Here is a 17,340-nt window from a genome sequence, read left to right as displayed (position 1 = left end):
CAAACTGACCAAACCAAAGGGTTTGAAGTTTGAACGCTGTCTGGAAGAAAAGGATGAAGGCGTCCCAGGCAACCCAATCAACTCGCTTCTCGAAAGCGGTTGCTAGAAAAAGCCAGGTAACGACACAGAGCGCCGAAGAGAAAAACCCACCACCGTTCTACTTTGGCAAGGGCATCAACAACACCGTAAGAGTGCCGTTGCTCAAAAGTTCAATGCACAGGCAGGTACGGCCTCAGTCTCCACAATTCAAGAAGCAGAGAGCGCGCTGACAGTGGCTGGATTCCCGAGAATACAGGTGCCAGGAGGACACTTTCTGCTTTCTGACTGCCCTCTTTGCAGCCAGGCTGCAGGCGTGCTGCGGGCCCTCCTCTTCACACCCCAAAATCGCGCTCGATGGCCACTAAGCGAACCGAGAGCGGGGCTAAGAGACCCAAACCCGCCGACCACGACGGGGTGTCTGTGACGAGCCCCGTCGGCAGGCCAGGCCAGTGAGTCCAGCCGGAGGACGCGAGATAAAAGGAATAGGGGCGTTCGGGTTCTTAAACGGTTTCAGTCCACACACACCGGGGCTCCGGGCCGAGACTCACCAGCCTCTGAGCCGGCCATATCAAGGAGGCAGGTTGCCGCTAGACTCCCAAATGGGCGCGCGATGGACGGCGTCCTGCAAGGGCCGAACAGCGCAGACGCACCGCCGAGGTGGGGGAACGAAACGAAAGGGCTGGGGGAGAAAGAGGGTGGGACTTTAGAACGGCTTCTCGCTGCTGATTGGTCATCACAGGAGGACTTCCTTTCTCAGCACGGGCCGAGGCGGCGGTTTGTGGGCTCTAGATACCCTTCGCCGCGGGCAATATCCCGCTAAGGGGTTCTCAGGTGGGTGGGTTTGACATATCGGGTCACACCGAGCAGCCCAGGTCGGTCTCCCGGGGGCATTAGTACGGAACTTCCGGCGAGCTATTTCGTTTCGTATTCCTCCGCCGACGCCAACTGGAGAAGTAGTGCGGTCCGCTTACCCGATGGGCGGGAGCAGCCACGTGACAACGTCTGGCTCCGCCTTCCCGTCTCATTTGGTTAGAGGCGTGAGGGCTCTTTGGAGACGTAAACATCTCCAAGTGGGCTGAGTGGGTTGGCCTGTGCTGGCCATTTTGTTGGGTAGGCTGAACCTGGAAAAGGGCAGGGTGGCCTCCCTGAGGTGTGGAAAAACGAGAAAAAGGTAAAGAATAGGGTGTAGGCTGAGACATCTCAGTGTGGGTGGGTGGGTCCAGCCATGAAAGGGGCCCTAAACCGGCGATTCCGAGGGAGGGGCGGTGGGAGGTGGGGCGAGAACATGGCGGATCCCGGAACGCCGGCGGGCGTTGCGGCCTCTGCGCAGGGGCGGAGTGATTAGGTCATAGAGCGGCTCCCAGCATTCTTTGCGGCGGAGGAGGCGGTCCAGACTATAAAACCGGCTGCCGGGACGCGGCCGGCACCTCATTCATTTCCACCGGTCTCTCGTTGAGCAGCTCCGGCCTCAGTCATCGCCGCTCCTCCGCCGCTGCCGCCCCCGCAAGGCTTTGCTGTCGCCAAAGCCACCCGCAGCGACTCGTCGCATCCGATTCTCTCCATTTCGTTCCCCGCCAACCGCAACCATTGACGCCATGTCGGGTTATTCGAGTGACCGAGACCGCGGCCGGGATCGAGGGTGAGTGTGGGAACGGACTTGTCAGGCCTGGCAGTGGGGGATGGGAGGCCGATGAAGGTGGCGGGCGGGGGCGACAGGAGCTTGGGTTTCTCAGCCTATTCTCAGGCTTTTGTGACTGAAGGCTTGCGCCATTTTGGTATTTGTCTAAAACTGATCGAAAGCTGTTTTTCTGTTAACGGTTTTTAAGGTCGCCTTTTGTTGGCGGGCTGGCAGGGAGGACATCGAAGTTTCCCCGGCGATTGAGTAGCTGTTGGGAGAATTCGGGGGAGGGTATTTCGAGGGGAGGAAAGCGCGACGTTTCCAAGAGGGTGAAGTCGTCGCTATTAGGTGCAATCCTTCGAGATGTGGTTTAGGTGCCCCAGGAATTCTATGAGAGCCGTCGGGCTCGCCTCCGAACCCGTTGATGTGACAGGGGCAGCAGGGTGGCCAGCGTCGCGGGAATCGGCCATGTGGTTGGGTCGCGGGTACAAAATGCCGGCGTCGGACATGGCGGCGGCGCCTTTGTTACCCCGCCCGGCGGAGGAGCTCAAAATGGCAGCGTCGAGAAAATGTGGCGCAGAGAGAAATGCGAGACAAAGGGGGAAGCGCCGCCCCAGCGGGAACGCCGCCCGGTCCGGGACTCCTCCCCCGGTAGTTGCCAGCTCCTCCTCCTCTTTTTCTTTGCGTTATATAATTTTGCTATCAGAATCAGGAGCCCTTCCGCGGGATACCCCCAATTCGATTGGCTTGCGTAAGTGTCCCTGAGACCACCGTCCTTGTTCTGTTCTCATTGCTTGTGTCGTCCCGTTTTTCCTTAAAATCAAAGCTTCTTTGCTTGAAAACAGTCGGTAAATAATATCGCTGTTAAGCTCCTCCCTTGTATTGTCTCTTTCCCAGACATTTAATTCCTAAGCTCACGGGAAAGGCTAGTAACCATAAGCTGTTGTCTATCCTTGTAATCGGAACTTCGGGCGTTTGGGCAGCCAGTTTCCGACCTGCTATATCCCGGGCTGTTGACTTGGCTTTAGTAGTGTGTACTTGGGACAACGGGAAGGGAGAGAGATGGTGCTAATGGTGGCTTTTGATAGCATGACCATCACCAAGGGCAGTGCTGTCTTCAAACTGTGAAAGTCATTTACCTTTAGTGTGTGCCAAAGGATGAAAAGTCTGTATGTAAATTACTATGTAGACATTTGAAAATGTGAGGGTTTTGTTTTTGTTTTTGTTTTTCCAGGTTTGGTGCACCTCGATTTGGGGGAAGTAGGGCAGGGCCCCTATCTGGAAAGAAGTTTGGAAACCCTGGGGAAAAACTAGTCAAAAAGAAGTGGAATCTTGATGAGCTGCCCAAATTTGAGAAGAATTTTTATCAAGAGCACCCTGATTTGGCTAGGCGCACAGCAGTGAGTAATTTCACATGGTTTTATCAGGCTATAATTCAATAATGACTTAAATCAAAATCTGAATAGAGAGGTCTTGGAAATGACCAAATTAAGGGAAATTCACACTTATGGTAGTTAAGAAAGAGGTGATAACTTATAAAAACAGATGGCTTGGGATTTTTCTACTTCAAAGTTGTTGACTATAACCATAATAGGTGAATCTTGTGCTGTGTGGTGTATGTGGATACAGGTTTAAAATCCCATTAAGGTTTGTTAATCATTTAAAAAGTTAGGGACCTGCTGACTTGCATATTAGTGAAGGTTGTCATGGTACTTAGTAGATCATTAAAATTTGTTTTCTAGCAAGAGGTGGAGACATACAGAAGAAGTAAGGAAATTACGGTTAGAGGTCACAACTGCCCAAAGCCAGTTCTGAATTTTTATGAAGCGAACTTCCCTGGTAAGTGCCTAGTTTTGACGTCCCCCCCCCCCCCACTTCATTTATTCTTTTTCTTCTGGTTTTGCTAATTTTTTATTGAATTGTTGCTAATTTTAGCTAACGTAATGGATGTCATTGCAAGACAGAATTTTACTGAGCCCACTGCTATTCAAGCTCAGGGATGGCCCGTTGCTCTAAGTGGATTGGATATGGTAGGAGTAGCACAGACTGGATCCGGGAAAACGTTGTCTGTAAGTTTGGGATAACTCTTGAGTTTTATTCGGTGGTGATGTGCTAGAGAAAACAAATTGAGAATATAAAGAAACCGGAAACATTTTAACTTAATTCCTGTTGTTTGCCCCCCCCCCCCATAGTATTTGCTGCCTGCTATCGTCCACATCAATCATCAGCCATTCCTAGAGAGAGGTGATGGGCCTATTGTAAGTAGACCTATTTTTATTAGCTTTTGCTTAGGAGTATGATGGAGAGATTTGTAGCAAATGTTTGTATGTGGCAAAAAACTCATGCTTTTACATGGAGATGTTAGCTGTCTTATTCAACTTAGTTGGAGACAAAGCTGTCTTTACAGCAAACATCAATTACCTGCCAGCATAATGCCAGTAAGTTTAAAACTAGGATCCGGGACTCTGTTAAAATCTGCTCTGCTTTGTGTTTCTTTTAGTGCTTGGTGCTGGCACCAACTCGGGAACTGGCCCAACAAGTACAGCAAGTAGCTGCTGAATACTGTAGAGCATGTCGCTTGAAGTCCACTTGCATCTATGGTGGTGCTCCAAAGGGACCACAAATTCGTGATTTGGAGAGAGGCACGTAACAGTAATTTTGTCAGTGTTGGTTCTAGAACTTCTACACTACGTGTTGTAGTTACATCATGTGTTTCATTGAAGGTGTGGAAATCTGTATTGCAACACCTGGAAGACTGATTGACTTTTTGGAGTGTGGGAAAACCAATCTGAGAAGAACCACCTACCTTGTCCTTGATGAAGCAGACAGAATGCTTGATATGGGCTTTGAACCCCAAATAAGGAAGATTGTGGATCAGATAAGAGTAAGTTAGCCTTTAAAAATGTTTCCTTTTCAAGCTTATCTCAAAGATTTATTCTTAGAATACAATGCTTTTTTTAACCCAAAATTCTTCAGCCTGATAGGCAAACCCTAATGTGGAGTGCAACTTGGCCAAAAGAAGTAAGACAGCTTGCTGAAGATTTCCTGAAAGACTACATTCACATAAACATTGGTGCACTAGAACTGAGTGCAAACCACAATATTCTTCAGATTGTGGATGTATGTCATGATGTAGAAAAGGATGAAAAGTAAGTTTTCTGTAGAAGTATTGTTCTAAAAACATCACTGTACAAATTCAGGAGTTAACCGTGTGATAGGTTATCTTAAAAGTGATTTTCAGTTGGGTGCAATGTTGGGTGTGTTTGTTTAAAATTAGTCTGTCGATCCTTATTAAAATACTTTCCTTCATTCACGCAATTGGTTATCACTATATGGCAAAGAAGGAAAAGGAACTCCTTTATGGTTTAAGGACCAAGGATAGAATTGCTTGATACAAGTGTTCAAGCAGGTGTTTTTACTTGAGTTGTGTAAATCGAAGTTAGTGATTTCACTGACCATAAATATGTGTCTGTAACTGTGGACTTCTTTTATTAAAATTCACAATTTGTTTTTCCAAGACTTATTCGTCTAATGGAAGAGATCATGAGTGAGAAGGAGAATAAAACCATTGTTTTTGTCGAAACCAAAAGAAGATGTGATGAGCTTACTAGAAAAATGAGGAGAGACGGGTATGTGGGCTTCTTCCATTGAAGCAGGTGTATGAGAGCTGAGTTTAGAGGGAGAGGCAAACAGATCGAAAGTAACAGATTTGAGTTTCATGGATGGCAGTTATATCTGGTGTAAATAAAACTGTACATCAGGTAAAACTAAAGGAAATTGTGATTAGTTTTTTAAGCAGACTAAAATCGATCAGGTTTTAAAGGTGAACTTACTGATAGTTTTTCTTTAATGTAGGTGGCCCGCCATGGGTATCCATGGTGACAAGAGTCAACAGGAACGTGACTGGGTTCTAAATGGTAAGTCAAATGAAAATGAAAACTTTTTTCTCAAAACCTGTCATGCTTACATTATTGATGATAGTTTTTCTTTCACAGAATTCAAACATGGAAAAGCTCCTATTCTGATTGCTACAGATGTGGCCTCCAGAGGGCTAGGTTAGTAAAAACTCGAATTCATGGCTCGGTTTCCCAGAAGATCTCCATATACTTTTTTAAAGAAAGTTTATTGCTTTCTTTAACCTCTGCATTTTTTCCAAGTTTTTTTCATATAAAGGTGCAGCCTTTGGCAAGGCCTAGGCATGACAATCGGAGGACTCGAGGGGGATGGAGGAGTAGTGGTCGGCTGGCTGCTTCCAGTCGATTAGAGAGGTGAAAAGCTGAAAGTGTGCCAGTAATCTTCAAAAGGCAGAACATACCACCTCTGCCCCGTAAACTGTTCTCTCCGGGGGAAAAAAGTGCAAGTTATCCTCACAGTTCACTGCCGTGGTATTTCTTCTGTCCCATGCTTTGCATGACTGCCATGGTACAGCACTGTTTCAAACTGTTTACTGTGATCTGTGGGTCTTTGAGTTTCAGTGAGTTGGCTGAAATGTTGAAGAACTATTTCCAAACTTCAATGTTCAATGAAATTTTTGTTCAAGTTTGAAATGGAGAGAGCAGCTTTAAAAGGTACTAAGCCTTTTACAAATTGGTGAGTACTGGCACATGAGATCTAGAGCAGGAGCAACTTCTCACACTTAGTCAGTGGGAAAAGAAAGCAGTGCTTTGAAAGTTCCTCCCTCACCTACACAGTAGTCGTCATGTCGAGACCTGCCAGAGAGAGACACATTCTCAAGTGAATCCTGGCTTCTTGGAAGCGCTTGCCTAGACGAGACACAGTGCATAAAAACAACTTTTGGGGGACAGGTATGTTTTTCTTGCAGCTGCGGTTGTAAGGTCTTGGCAAGACAAGCAGTGTGGCCAGAATTTTGAACTTCTGATGAGTGTGTAATGCAAAGGACCATGTACATTTTTGTTTAAAGGTCCTCAAAATGAGCACATGAAGAGGTTGCTGTGAACCTTTAAGTGGCCCTACTGCGCAGAAGCATTCAGATGTCACTTGACGATCTGTAAGGGGACTTGCTGGTTTGGGAATATGTTAGAGAATACACGTCTTACTGACAGGCTGTCTATCATTGGGTGGGTAATGAGACATCCAGGTAGATGGTGTGTGCTTTTTTTTTTTTTCCCCCTCTCCAATTTCAATGGTATTCCTACAGGGAATGGATAACCATTTTAACTGTATTTTTTGCAGCCCGTACCTTCTTGGGAATACAATTGTCTAACTTTTTATTTTTGGTCTGGCTGTTGTGGTGTGCAAAACTCCGTACATTGCTATTTTGCCACACTGCAACACCTTACAGATGTGGAAGATGTGAAATTTGTCATCAATTATGACTACCCTAACTCCTCAGAGGATTATATTCATCGAATTGGAAGAACTGCTCGCAGTACCAAAACAGGCACAGCATACACTTTCTTTACACCTAATAACATAAAGCAAGTGAGCGACCTTATCTCTGTGCTTCGTGAAGCTAATCAAGCAATTAATCCCAAGTTGCTTCAGTTGGTCGAAGACAGAGGTTCAGGTAAGACCAACCTTCATTAAGAAATGTTGGTGATTTGGGGTCACATGATGGTCTACAAATCCATTTAAATGGGATTGGCGGGTGAGTAAAAATCTTTAATATGAAACAGAAAACACTTTACAGAGTGAATAGAGCTACTTGCTACCTAATTCCTTTTTGTGTCAGTAGTGATTTGTGGCATGGAAATAATCAGCATGCAATTATCTTTTTTTTCTTGACAGGTCGTTCCAGGGGTAGAGGAGGCATGAAGGATGACCGTCGGGACAGATACTCTGCGGGCAAAAGGGGTGGATTTAATACCTTTAGAGACAGGGAAAATTATGACCGAGGTTATTCTAGTCTGCTTAAGAGAGATTTTGGGGCAAAAACTCAGAATGGTGTTTACAGTGCTGCAAATTACACCAATGGGAGCTTTGGAAGTAATTTTGTGTCTGCTGGTATACAGACCAGTTTTAGGACTGGTAATCCAACAGGGACTTACCAGAACGGTTATGATAGCACTCAGCAATATGGAAGTAACGTTCCAAATATGCACAATGGTATGAACCAACAGGCATATGCATATCCTGCTACTGCAGCTGCACCTATGATTGGTTATCCAATGCCAACAGGATATTCTCAATAAGACTTTAGAAGTATATGTAAATGTCTGTTTTTCATAATTGCTCTTTATATTGTGTGTTATCAGACAAGATAGTTATTTAAGAAACCTGGGAAATGCAGAAATGACTGCAGTGCAGCAGTAATTATGGTGCACTTTTTCGCTATTTAAGTTGGATATTTCTCTACATTCCTGAAACAATTTTTAGGTTTTTTTTGTACTAGAAAATGCAGGCAGTGTTTTCACAAGTAAATGTACAGTGATTTGAAATACAATAAATGAAGGCAACGCATGGCCTTCCAATAAAAAATATTTGAAGACTGAATTAAGTGGAAATTGTACTTTATTTTACATATATAATGTCATGTAAAACTTTGCTTAGATGGTCTGTTTTTTTAACCATAAAAACTAAAAAGACTGCTCCTTTCTATAATTTAAGTTTGGGAAGTGGGGAGATCAGAAGGCCCTCCTTAAAACGGTCTATTTATATTGCAAGAAGTAAAATGAGTTTAAATTTATAATTTTAGGCAAAATTGCATCAAGGCTTTTTGTAAGTACCTCATCAGGTGAGTCATTTAATAGCCTGGTAGCAGAATGGTAAAGTGAGATTAAGGTAGGAAATAACCAACTGTGTAGCCCCACCCTCAAAGTGCTTCATGTGAGAGCAACATGGAGGACTTTATTCCTTTGTAAAATGTCATCACTTGAAAAGCTCCAAATAGCTTGCTGTTTCAGAATAGATTATATTTTTGCTCTTGGCTCTACTGTGAATTAACTGAAATGGTGATTAAAGCTACAAACTTTACACCTTGTAAGACGTTTGGCTAAGAGCTAAGTTTCAGTTTATGTAGATTGTAGTCTTCAGGCTTGCTGGGGCTCTTAACTAGTTATATGGGAAATCATGAATATCTTTCCAATAATTCAGGGAATTCTAAAGACTTCAGACTGGAGGGTCTATTCATAAAAATCTTGTTGAAGTTAATAGTTAACCAAGAGGAGGCAACATAACCAAAAGCACAGTGACCATTGTACAAGTCTTCTTAGGGTCAACATGGGTTTTTATTTCTAGAAAGGTCAAGGGAGGGGTGGTGGTTTTCGATACAATTTTGGCTCACCAACCTTTCTAATACTACATTTCAATTATGACTAGAAATAGGTCTGAATGTCTTCCCAGACAGTCTGGTATTTATGTTCCTTTTTGTCAGGAGAGGAGAGGTCTTAATGAGACTTCATTTAAATTTTGATTATTAAACTGAGGCTTTAATTGGTGTCAATGCCTTATCTCTAAAATGTAAAACTTAACTAGAATTTGCTTGGGGTGGGGGATGGGGATTGGTATTTTTAGGACTAATACATTGAAAACTGATTCAGCCTGTCTAGTAACTGAACAGTTTTCAATAGCATGGTTAGTCAAATTCATTATGACTTTTAACTTAAGAAGCTTTTGGGGTAGGTTGGAGTATTTATTACATATTTTACTGTTTAATGTCTAACGGCCTTTTAATTTGTAAACATTTATTGAAATGATTGTGGGGCTGTGGAAAACATTTACCTATTTACCTTTGAAGTAAGTTTTAAGACAGTCCACTTTTTAGCATGTGTGTTGTGTCCAGCCTGTGGTTGTCTGAACTAATAAATGTGATTTTTCTCCCCGTTCTCGCTTTTATTTATTTGTGTATAGGCCTCTTCCCTGGTGTTTCCTGATTGGAAAACACGTTGATAGAGCCCAGCTTTGCAGTTCTTGTAATAGAATTACAAGCAATACGGTCTTAAAGCTTACAAACTAATGCACGTGTGCTTGTATGGAATGATTTTCTGAGCCTGATAAATTTTAACTATTGTTAGGTTAATTCAACTGCCTCAGCCATTGTACCCTCCTTTCACAAACTGCCCTTTGGTGTAGTATAGTGAAATCCAGTTGCTTGTGTCTCTTAACCCAAATTAGTCTTACAAGGTTACCCTAACTGCTCTAAGGGAGGCTTAGAAATTGGAGTTGTGGGCCTTGGGAAGCAACAATTTTCCTCAGTGGGCTGAGGCACCTTTCCACCATTTGGGCAATTCTAAGGGCTCTAAGTGTGGAAATGAAAATTGTGAAGTCTTAAGTGCCTGCTAGGTAATCCTGGTTTGGTTTTGAGACCGGTAATCACGCATTACGCTTTGATGGACCTGTGGAAGGATCCTCTAGTGGGAAAACTTGCCTCTACCACTGATTATCAGTGTGCCTCCACATTCACCTGGAGGATTTGTTTAAAAGGTCACAGGGCTCCTTTTCCAAAAGTGTTCCCAGGGGGTGCAGGCACTGCTGGCCGAGGACTCCCATTTGAGAACCACTCCCAAAATGTGAAAGGTCCATACCCTTCCCTGTCACACAACCCCAACCCCAGAGAGCAGAGAGCCTCTTTGGGGGTAGCGGTAACATTTACAAGGAGTTGCAACTAAAGCTTGTGTCTCTATAAAGGGCTAAGACTTTAAAAGAGGTAACAGTTATTTACGCAAACACCTGAGATTGAAAAGGTGTATTTAAATGGCGATTTGGCGAACACAGTATTTTGATGTGATTTGCAAAACACTTGAGAACCAAAGCGGACTGGGTACAGCACGATAGTGAAAAGTAGACGAGGATGATCTTTATCGGTGCTAATGATGACTAAAAAGTAGGGGCCGAACTTGGTTGAGGCGAGAAACGGTACCGGGTCTGCGCCGGCCATAGCTACTGGCCTAGGCCTGCAGCCGCTACAACCGGAACACTGACGTGCTTCCGTGGGCGTGGCCAGCCGGGCGTTCGCGCACTTCCGTCGCGCCTGCGCAGTTGGCTCTTGGGCTCACGTTTGTGGCCGTTTCCCGGGACCAGCCAGCTAATAGGATACTGCAGTTTAACTCCCGTGGGCGATGCGTTCTGGTGCTGCAGTCAGAGCCTGCCAGAAAGTCTGCAGGTGCCTATTGTCTGGGTTTGGAGGTCGAGTGGATGGGGGGCAGCCTGAGCCTTTGACGGAAGGGAGTAGCTCCTTCGGAGTGCCCCTGCGGTCGCAAGCGGAGCTGCCCCGGGGGAGCGAGCCGACCGAAGTCCCCGAGTCCGGTGAGGGGAGCGAGGAGCTGCTAGAGATCTGTCAGAGAAGGCATTTCTTCAGCGGCAGCAGGCGGCAGCTTAGCCGACATTCTCTTCTGAGCGGGTGCCACCCCGGCTTTGGCCCCTTGGGCATAGAGTTGAGGAAGAACCTGGCGGCAGAATGGTGGTCCTCCGTGGTGGTGTTAAGGGAGCAGGTCTTCCCGGTAGACTCCCTCCACCATGAGCCAGGCCCTTTGCTGCCCGGGGACAGTACCTTCAGGTTAGTTTCAGCAGCAACTCTACGCGAACTCTTGCAAGACAAAGAGCTGAGTAAGGAACAGCTAGTAGCATTTCTTGACAACTTACTAAAAACTTCTGGGAAACTACGGGAGAACCTTCTCCACGGTATGCTTCACGATTTCATGCTTCAAAATAGATGGGGTGGAAAGGCAGTCTTGGTAGATTTCGCGAATTGCAACAGGCCCTGTATTCACGTGGGAAGGAAATTATCTGGTTCTCATCTTTTTGATGTAGTTGGGTATATTGACTTCCTACCATGGAGAAAACTGGTCCATTTGACTGGACAACACTAGAGTTCAATTGAGCAGCTCCAGAATTCGGGCCTAAATTAAATGATGTGAGTCATTTGTTCGACGTTACCAAAACCTTTGTAAATACTTAGTTATCTTTAATTTTACACACAATAGACTAATCAAAAGCTTATTTTTCTAGAGCAAAATGAAAATCCCCCCTCCCCCAATTTTTTCTTACAGAAAACTGGTCTACAGTTGTTTGAAGTGCCCCTTAAGTGATTTTTGAGTCAGTTAAAAAAATAATAGTACTAATCAAGCTTTATAAATAATTCTTGAGTGAATACACAGAAATTTGTAGGTCACAATTTGCCCTTGGAGTCAAATAGAACATGATAGCAGAGATTCTGAAAAAAGTAAAAAAATAAAATAAAATAACAAAAAATAACGGTTCTTTACAGGACAGACTTGCAGCCACAGCTTCTCATCTTTGCAAAATGCTATCCTTGCTATTTTAATTAAGTGGCACTATAAAAGTAACTTAAAATAACCCAATGTCCATGGTTGTCTGAAAATTAGTACCCATATTTTAAAGATTTCCCTAATAAAACAAACTGGTGAGTATTTCTGACAGTTCTGATTTGTGCTACTTTAATTATTCCATGTCTTTTTTCTGGGGGAGTTAAATCACCACTTGTTACTATGTCCAAAACAAATCAATGTTTTCTTCCCTATTAGAAAATGAAACTTAGCTCGCTTAGATGCCCATTCATCAAAACATCTTTTGATATATCAGACCTTTTCTTTAGCAAATTTAAAACCACTTATTTGCAGAATCCTTTAATTGACTGGTGTTTTTAGCTCAGACTTACCCAGTTTGCTACTTTCTATTCCCAAGGTCCTTGCTTTCTTTATTTCATGTCTGGACAACTTTGGTAGCCTCTACTTATGAATAGCTTTTTAAAATTCTCAGCCATTATGTTTCTGGATATTGTTATTGTCTTTTATGTTTTTGTTTCCAGATATTGTTATTGTTAATTGTCTCTTTCTTCTGTCCTTCTGTGACAAATTACACGTGTTAAACCTCTTCCCCCATCTTGTCATCAGCTTTCTTGAACACAATCACATTTTGAAGTCTGTGTCTAATGACCGAGATGTATCTGTTTCTAGTGTCTGTATCTCCAGCTTTTGGTCATTGGACTTTTCTCCTGATATTCTCTGTAATTTGTGTATAAGTTGGAGAGATAAATTGAGATATTGGTGGTGTTTTCTTCTTCCTGGGAGGATTTACTTTTGCTTTTGGCGGGCAGCTATCGTGGAAGCATATCTTCTTAATGCAATTCAAGATAGAGTTTATTGGAGGCTGGTCTTAAGTGTTTTCATCTTTACTCCTACACTATAGCCCTTTGAATGTCCCTCATGAAAGGCTGGAGTGTTTACCTTGGCACCTCCTCCTTCAGGAGACCGGAACTACAATTTTTGTACTTTCCAGTCCCATAACTTGTCAGGAAGTTCTCAGCATTTCAGCTTCTCAGCTCTGCTACTTGAGCGTTAGAAAAGCAACGATAATTGTTGGGTTCACCTCTCTGCTCTACCCTTCTCTCCGTGTTTTGGACCCACAAGTCCTTACTGCCTTGATAGTCTTTAAACAGATTTTTTTTTTTTTTAATTTCTTTACCAGCTTTTCTTATCAGCAGGCTAGTGTGCTATTATCAGAAGTGGAAATCTCAAGTAATTTGAACACAATGCTGTCATTTAGTGGGATGTCATCTCAGTGCATAAAGAACCACAAAGAACTCTTGAATTTAGATTTATTCCAAATAGAAATGTTGGAAATATAATTCTGAAGCTGTTTCATATATGTTAGATGATAAAGCAAGTAGATGGATAGGTTAAGGTTATTAGGAACCAAGATTTTCGCTGTAAGAAAAAAGAGATACAAATATAATATAAAAGATACAAATATAAAAGAAGGCAAGGATAAACTTTGTAATGTTAAATTTGAATCAGCAATATTATGTTAATATTAGTATGACCTCATAATTTTGAAAAACATTTCTTAACTTTCTTCATTTTGAAAGGACCTAGAAGTAATGACAATAGCAATAAACACAACTAGTACCCAGACTTTGATTTTTAAAATGAACCAGTGCCTGGAGAAATGGCTAATCCCAGATCTGGGGCAGGGAAAGTACAAAGTGAGTTTGAGACATTTTATGGTGCTAGAAAGCAAAGAATTACTTGAAGACTAGTAGAGTTACATCACAAGGACACAGATAATGGCTTGAAGGAGAATCCAGCTGAATATTAATTAGTAATAGTAATAGATTATAACACATTAAAAATAGAAATTTATAGTTGTTGTTTTTTTTTAATTTTTTTTAACGTTTATTTATTTTTGAGACAGACAGAGACAGAGCATGAACGGGGGAGGGGCAGAGAGAGAGAGGGAGACACAGAATCGGAAGCAGGCTCCAGGCTCTGAGCCATCAGCCCAGAGCCCGACGCGGGGCTCGAACTCACGGACTGTGAGATCGTGACCTGAGCTGAAGTCGGAGGCTTAACCGACTGAGCCACCCAGGCGCCCCAGAAATTTATAGTGTTAATCAAAAAATAAATAGTTGAGACTGCCGGTAGGGGAAAGGGATGGAAAAACATTGTTTTTACAGAAGCTATGAAATACGTGTAGAAGGAAAGACAGAAAAGTCACCTTCTAATGATTTTGCAATCCCCAGTATAATGATTCAAGCAGGATCATGAATGGATTCTAAAATGTTGGGTGGAAGTTTGTTGAGCAGGCTGTTGTTGGGGAATGGATATTACTACCTGATCAGGTAATCAAATTTGGTTTCATTAATATGGGATAATTTGAAATTATGTTCCTCCTGTTAAAATGCAAGAAGACCTACATATCAACTATGTAGTATTTAGTTCTGTTAAAAATGATTTACCCCAATTAATGAAACAATTAGCCAGATCTTGAGTATGACTGTCCTGGACTCCAGTCAAGTCAATGTCATTAAAAGCAAAGTTAGAGAAGGAGGGAGGAGCAAGGGGACATGTTCTAGATTAAAATAGATTAAAGAGACCTGGTAAAAATGCAGAGCAGGAGCCACAGCAATAAATGACATTTTGGGTGACAATTGGAGAAAATAAAATATTGACCATGTGTTAGATGAAATTGTGGTATCACGATTAATTTTATGGTGCAGTAATGATAGAGAATAATTTCAGGAGCCACATGCTGAAATGTTTCGGGGTGAACAAGAAAACATGTGGCAGAATGTTGACAGTTGGTGTATCTAGCTGAAGAGTTTACAGATATTTATTGTACTATACTTTCAACTTTCTTATTGATTTGAAAATGAAGAAGTTGTGGGGAAACCACCTAAAACTAAGTGGTAATCAATTAAGATCTGCCTTAATAGTTCCATGCTACTTGTACCGCTTTGCTGGCATTATTATATTGTTAACTTGTTTATAAACTGACCCTTATGACTTGGGTATATGGAATAGATTTATATGATGATGAATTTATCTTTTGACAGGTGCTTTGGAGCACTATGTTAATTGCCTGGATCTGGTAAACAGGAGGCTACCTTATGGCCTTGCTCAGATTGGAGTGTGTTTTCATCCTGTTTCTGATACTAAGCAGACACCTGATGGTGTTAAAAGGTACAGAAAAATAACAAATAACATGGCCTTGTATTTAAGTAGTCAAGAACCAGTCACTCTCCCTTTGATCCAGGTAGATTATATAATTTCCAAGTAAGTAACTCTGATATTTCTGATATCCAAAGAATCGGTGAGAAGACTGAGGCTTCACTGGTTTGGTTTACTTCAGCAAGAACTGCAGGCCAGTGGCTTGATTTCTGGTTACGTCATCGACTCCTGTGGTGGAGAAAGGTACCGTTAATTTAATAGTTAATAGGTAGAGTGTCTTAGTATGTCAGAGATAATATTTCTCTACGATAAAAAATTTTATTGGTGTAGCTACGTTATGCTTGTAAGAGCTATAACGAATAGATAAATGCAAGTAAAAACCTCTTTGTAATGATTTTCATTGTTGCATATAAAAAGTTTCTTTGGTAAAGATACCTGTTGATGTCTCTCTTGCTCAGAAGCTTTTGTGGGGTAAGCATTTGCATTCGAGATAGAGTTCAAGTCCCTCAGTTGGCATTCCTGGCTGCTGTAGAGTTTGACCCTTGCACACCCTACAGCTTCAACTTTTGTACCCTGCCTCCATGATCTCTGTATTTGTCAAAATGGTTCTGTAATTTATAATTAAGTTTTAGTACCTGCTGAAGGGAAAACAGTTGAAGTAAGCATGTGTGGCTCACCATTGTCTTATCTCTCTCCAATTCTTAAAATCCCCAAACACCCACTAAACTGAGTGGAATAATTACAAATAATCCCACTCTTCACAAAGGATAAGAATGGTGAGTATACGCTTTCTTCTTTACCCCACTTAGTTTATGGTCACCTTCCCCTCTTACTAACTAACCTCAGAAAGGTTAGATAGCTCCAACAGTTTTTCTCTGTAGTTCTTTCAAACTAAAAACAATATTTTTAGCAATATATTCATTCACTCATTTCACTAAACTTCATTTTTATTTGGAATCTGACCAATTTCATTCAGTTCCTGCATAGAAAGTCTCAGGCAGCTTTCCTTTTTTTTTTTTTTTTTTTTTAATGTTTATTTTAACTTATTTTGAGAGAGTGAGAGCACAGGGGAGGGGCAGAGAGAGGGGGTGAGAGAATCCCAAGCAGGCTCTGCTCTCTCAATGCAGAGCCCAATGCAGGGCTCAAAACCACACGAACCATGAGATCATGACCAGAGCTGAAATCAAAAGTTGACACTTACCTGACTGAGCCTCCCAGGTGCCCCACAACTTTTCTTATTTTAATTTTTTTTTTTTTTTTTGAGAGACAGAGCATGAGTGGGGGAGGGGCAGGGACACAATATGAAGCAGGCTGCAGGCTCTGAGCTGTCAGCACAGAGCTGGACACAGGGTTAGAACTCATGAACTGCGGGATGATGACCTGAGCCGAAGTTGGACGCTTAACTGATTGAGCTGCCCAGGCGCCCCTCAACTTTACTTTTTAACATTTATTTTAACAAGTTAATAAAACAAGTTTCTTTTCTAGTTTGCCAAGAGTCCATCTAACTTCAGCAGCAGTGATTGTCAGGACGAAGAGGGACGAAAAGGAAATAAACTTTACTACAATTTTCCATGGGGAAAGGAGCCAATAGAGACCCTGTGGAATCTAGGAGACCATGAACTTTTAAACATGTGTCCTGGAAATGAGTCTCAATTACACGTATGTTTTATATTAAGCTCCTATATATTTTTTACCCAGGTTCTCTAACTGATCTTTTTTTTTTTAAGTTTATTGATTTATTTTGAGACAGAGACAGAATGCAAGCAGGGAAGGGGCAGAGAGGGAGGGAAAGAGAGACAATCCCAAGCAGGGTCCGCACTGTCAGCACAGAGCCCGATGTGGGGCTGGAACTAACAAACCATAAGATCATGACCTGAACCAAAAGCAAGAGTCAGCCAACTTAACCAACGAGCCACCTAGGCACCCCTAACTGATAGCTTCTGAAACCATTTGAGAATAAATTGTAGACATGGGGCCCCATGACCTCTTAATACTACAGTATATATGTCTGAAATGCAAGGACACTCACCTACTTAACCACAACACAGCTGTCAAAATCTGGAATGCAATGATAATCTAATTATTACCATCCAATCCACTTAATCCTTCAAATGTTGTCCTAATGATGTCCTTCATAGGTCCAATATCCAATCTAGGATTTCATGTAGTTGTCATGTCTCTTTAGTTTCCTTCAGATGAACAGTTCCTTTTATCTTTGATGACCTTGACATTATTTTTAAAGATTTTATTTTTAAGTAATTGTTACACCCAATGTGGGCTTGAAATTACAGCCAAGAGATTAAGAGTCGCATGCTC

At 42.4% G+C, this 17,340-nt stretch overlaps 3 protein-coding genes across 19 annotated transcripts in view; 2 read left to right on the top strand and 1 right to left on the bottom strand.

The window, feature by feature from the left end:
* Positions 1–759, bottom strand: part of CEP95 (centrosomal protein 95) — a 48,766-nt gene extending 48,007 nt beyond the window's left edge. For all 3 annotated transcript variants that reach the window (XR_008294049.1, XM_053211815.1, XM_015072632.3), the window contains exon 1: positions 588–759. Coding sequence is in view for 2 of the 3 variants with exons in the window: in XM_053211815.1 (XP_053067790.1) it covers positions 588–606 (19 nt within the window). In the remaining variant the exon portion in view is untranslated. The remainder of the gene's footprint in view (positions 1–587) is intronic.
* A 6-nt stretch (positions 760–765) lies between these two features.
* On the top strand, positions 766–8,110 carry DDX5 (DEAD-box helicase 5). Of its 4 annotated transcripts, none has more exons than XM_027047908.2 (14): positions 766–870; positions 1,500–1,678; positions 2,892–3,057; positions 3,400–3,496; positions 3,593–3,726; positions 3,850–3,915; positions 4,158–4,299; positions 4,381–4,541; positions 4,634–4,806; positions 5,176–5,286; positions 5,513–5,574; positions 5,653–5,712; positions 6,960–7,184; positions 7,406–8,110. In XM_027047908.2, exons 2-14 carry the CDS (start codon positions 1,635–1,637, stop codon positions 7,807–7,809), a joined length of 1,845 nt encoding a protein of 614 aa, XP_026903709.1. In that variant the 5' UTR covers positions 766–870; positions 1,500–1,634; the 3' UTR covers positions 7,810–8,110. The 4 variants fall into 4 exon arrangements, with proteins under 4 accessions (XP_026903709.1, XP_026903708.1, XP_014928117.1 ...); XM_027047907.2 differs by lacking the exon at positions 766–870 and adding an exon at positions 1,063–1,210; XM_015072631.3 differs by lacking the exon at positions 766–870 and having other exon boundaries at positions 1,460–1,678.
* A 140-nt stretch (positions 8,111–8,250) lies between these two features.
* Positions 8,251–17,340, top strand: part of POLG2 (DNA polymerase gamma 2, accessory subunit) — a 31,245-nt gene continuing 22,155 nt past the window's right edge. For 11 of the 12 annotated variants that reach the window (XM_027047909.2, XM_053211817.1, XM_053211818.1 and 8 more), the window contains exons 1-4: positions 8,251–11,236; positions 14,910–15,036; positions 15,162–15,267; positions 16,510–16,683. In XM_027047909.2, the coding sequence (XP_026903710.2) occupies positions 10,675–11,236; positions 14,910–15,036; positions 15,162–15,267; positions 16,510–16,683 (969 nt within the window). In that variant the 5' untranslated portion in view covers positions 8,251–10,674. The remainder of the gene's footprint in view (positions 11,237–14,909; positions 15,037–15,161; positions 15,268–16,509; positions 16,684–17,340) is intronic. The other variant, XM_027047910.2, reaches the window with a different exon arrangement.

This window comes from Acinonyx jubatus, chromosome E1 (genome assembly GCF_027475565.1).
Source record: "Acinonyx jubatus isolate Ajub_Pintada_27869175 chromosome E1, VMU_Ajub_asm_v1.0, whole genome shotgun sequence".
Taxonomy (NCBI): domain Eukaryota; kingdom Metazoa; phylum Chordata; class Mammalia; order Carnivora; family Felidae; genus Acinonyx; species Acinonyx jubatus.
Note: the sequence above shows the minus strand (reverse complement) of the source record. Positions and strands in the feature narration are given on the sequence as shown.

Excerpts from the sequence above, each read along its gene's own strand:
- DDX5 (XM_015072630.3), top strand. The coding sequence starts at position 2,227 with ATGTGGCGCAGAGAGAAATGCGAGACAAAGGGGGAAGCGCCGCCCCAG. Across the intron at positions 5,713-6,959 it reads TGTGGCCTCCAGAGGGCTAG|ATGTGGAAGATGTGAAATTT; the intron begins GTTAGTAAAAAC and ends AACACCTTACAG. Across the intron at positions 7,185-7,405 it reads GGTCGAAGACAGAGGTTCAG|GTCGTTCCAGGGGTAGAGGA; the intron begins GTAAGACCAACC and ends TTTTCTTGACAG.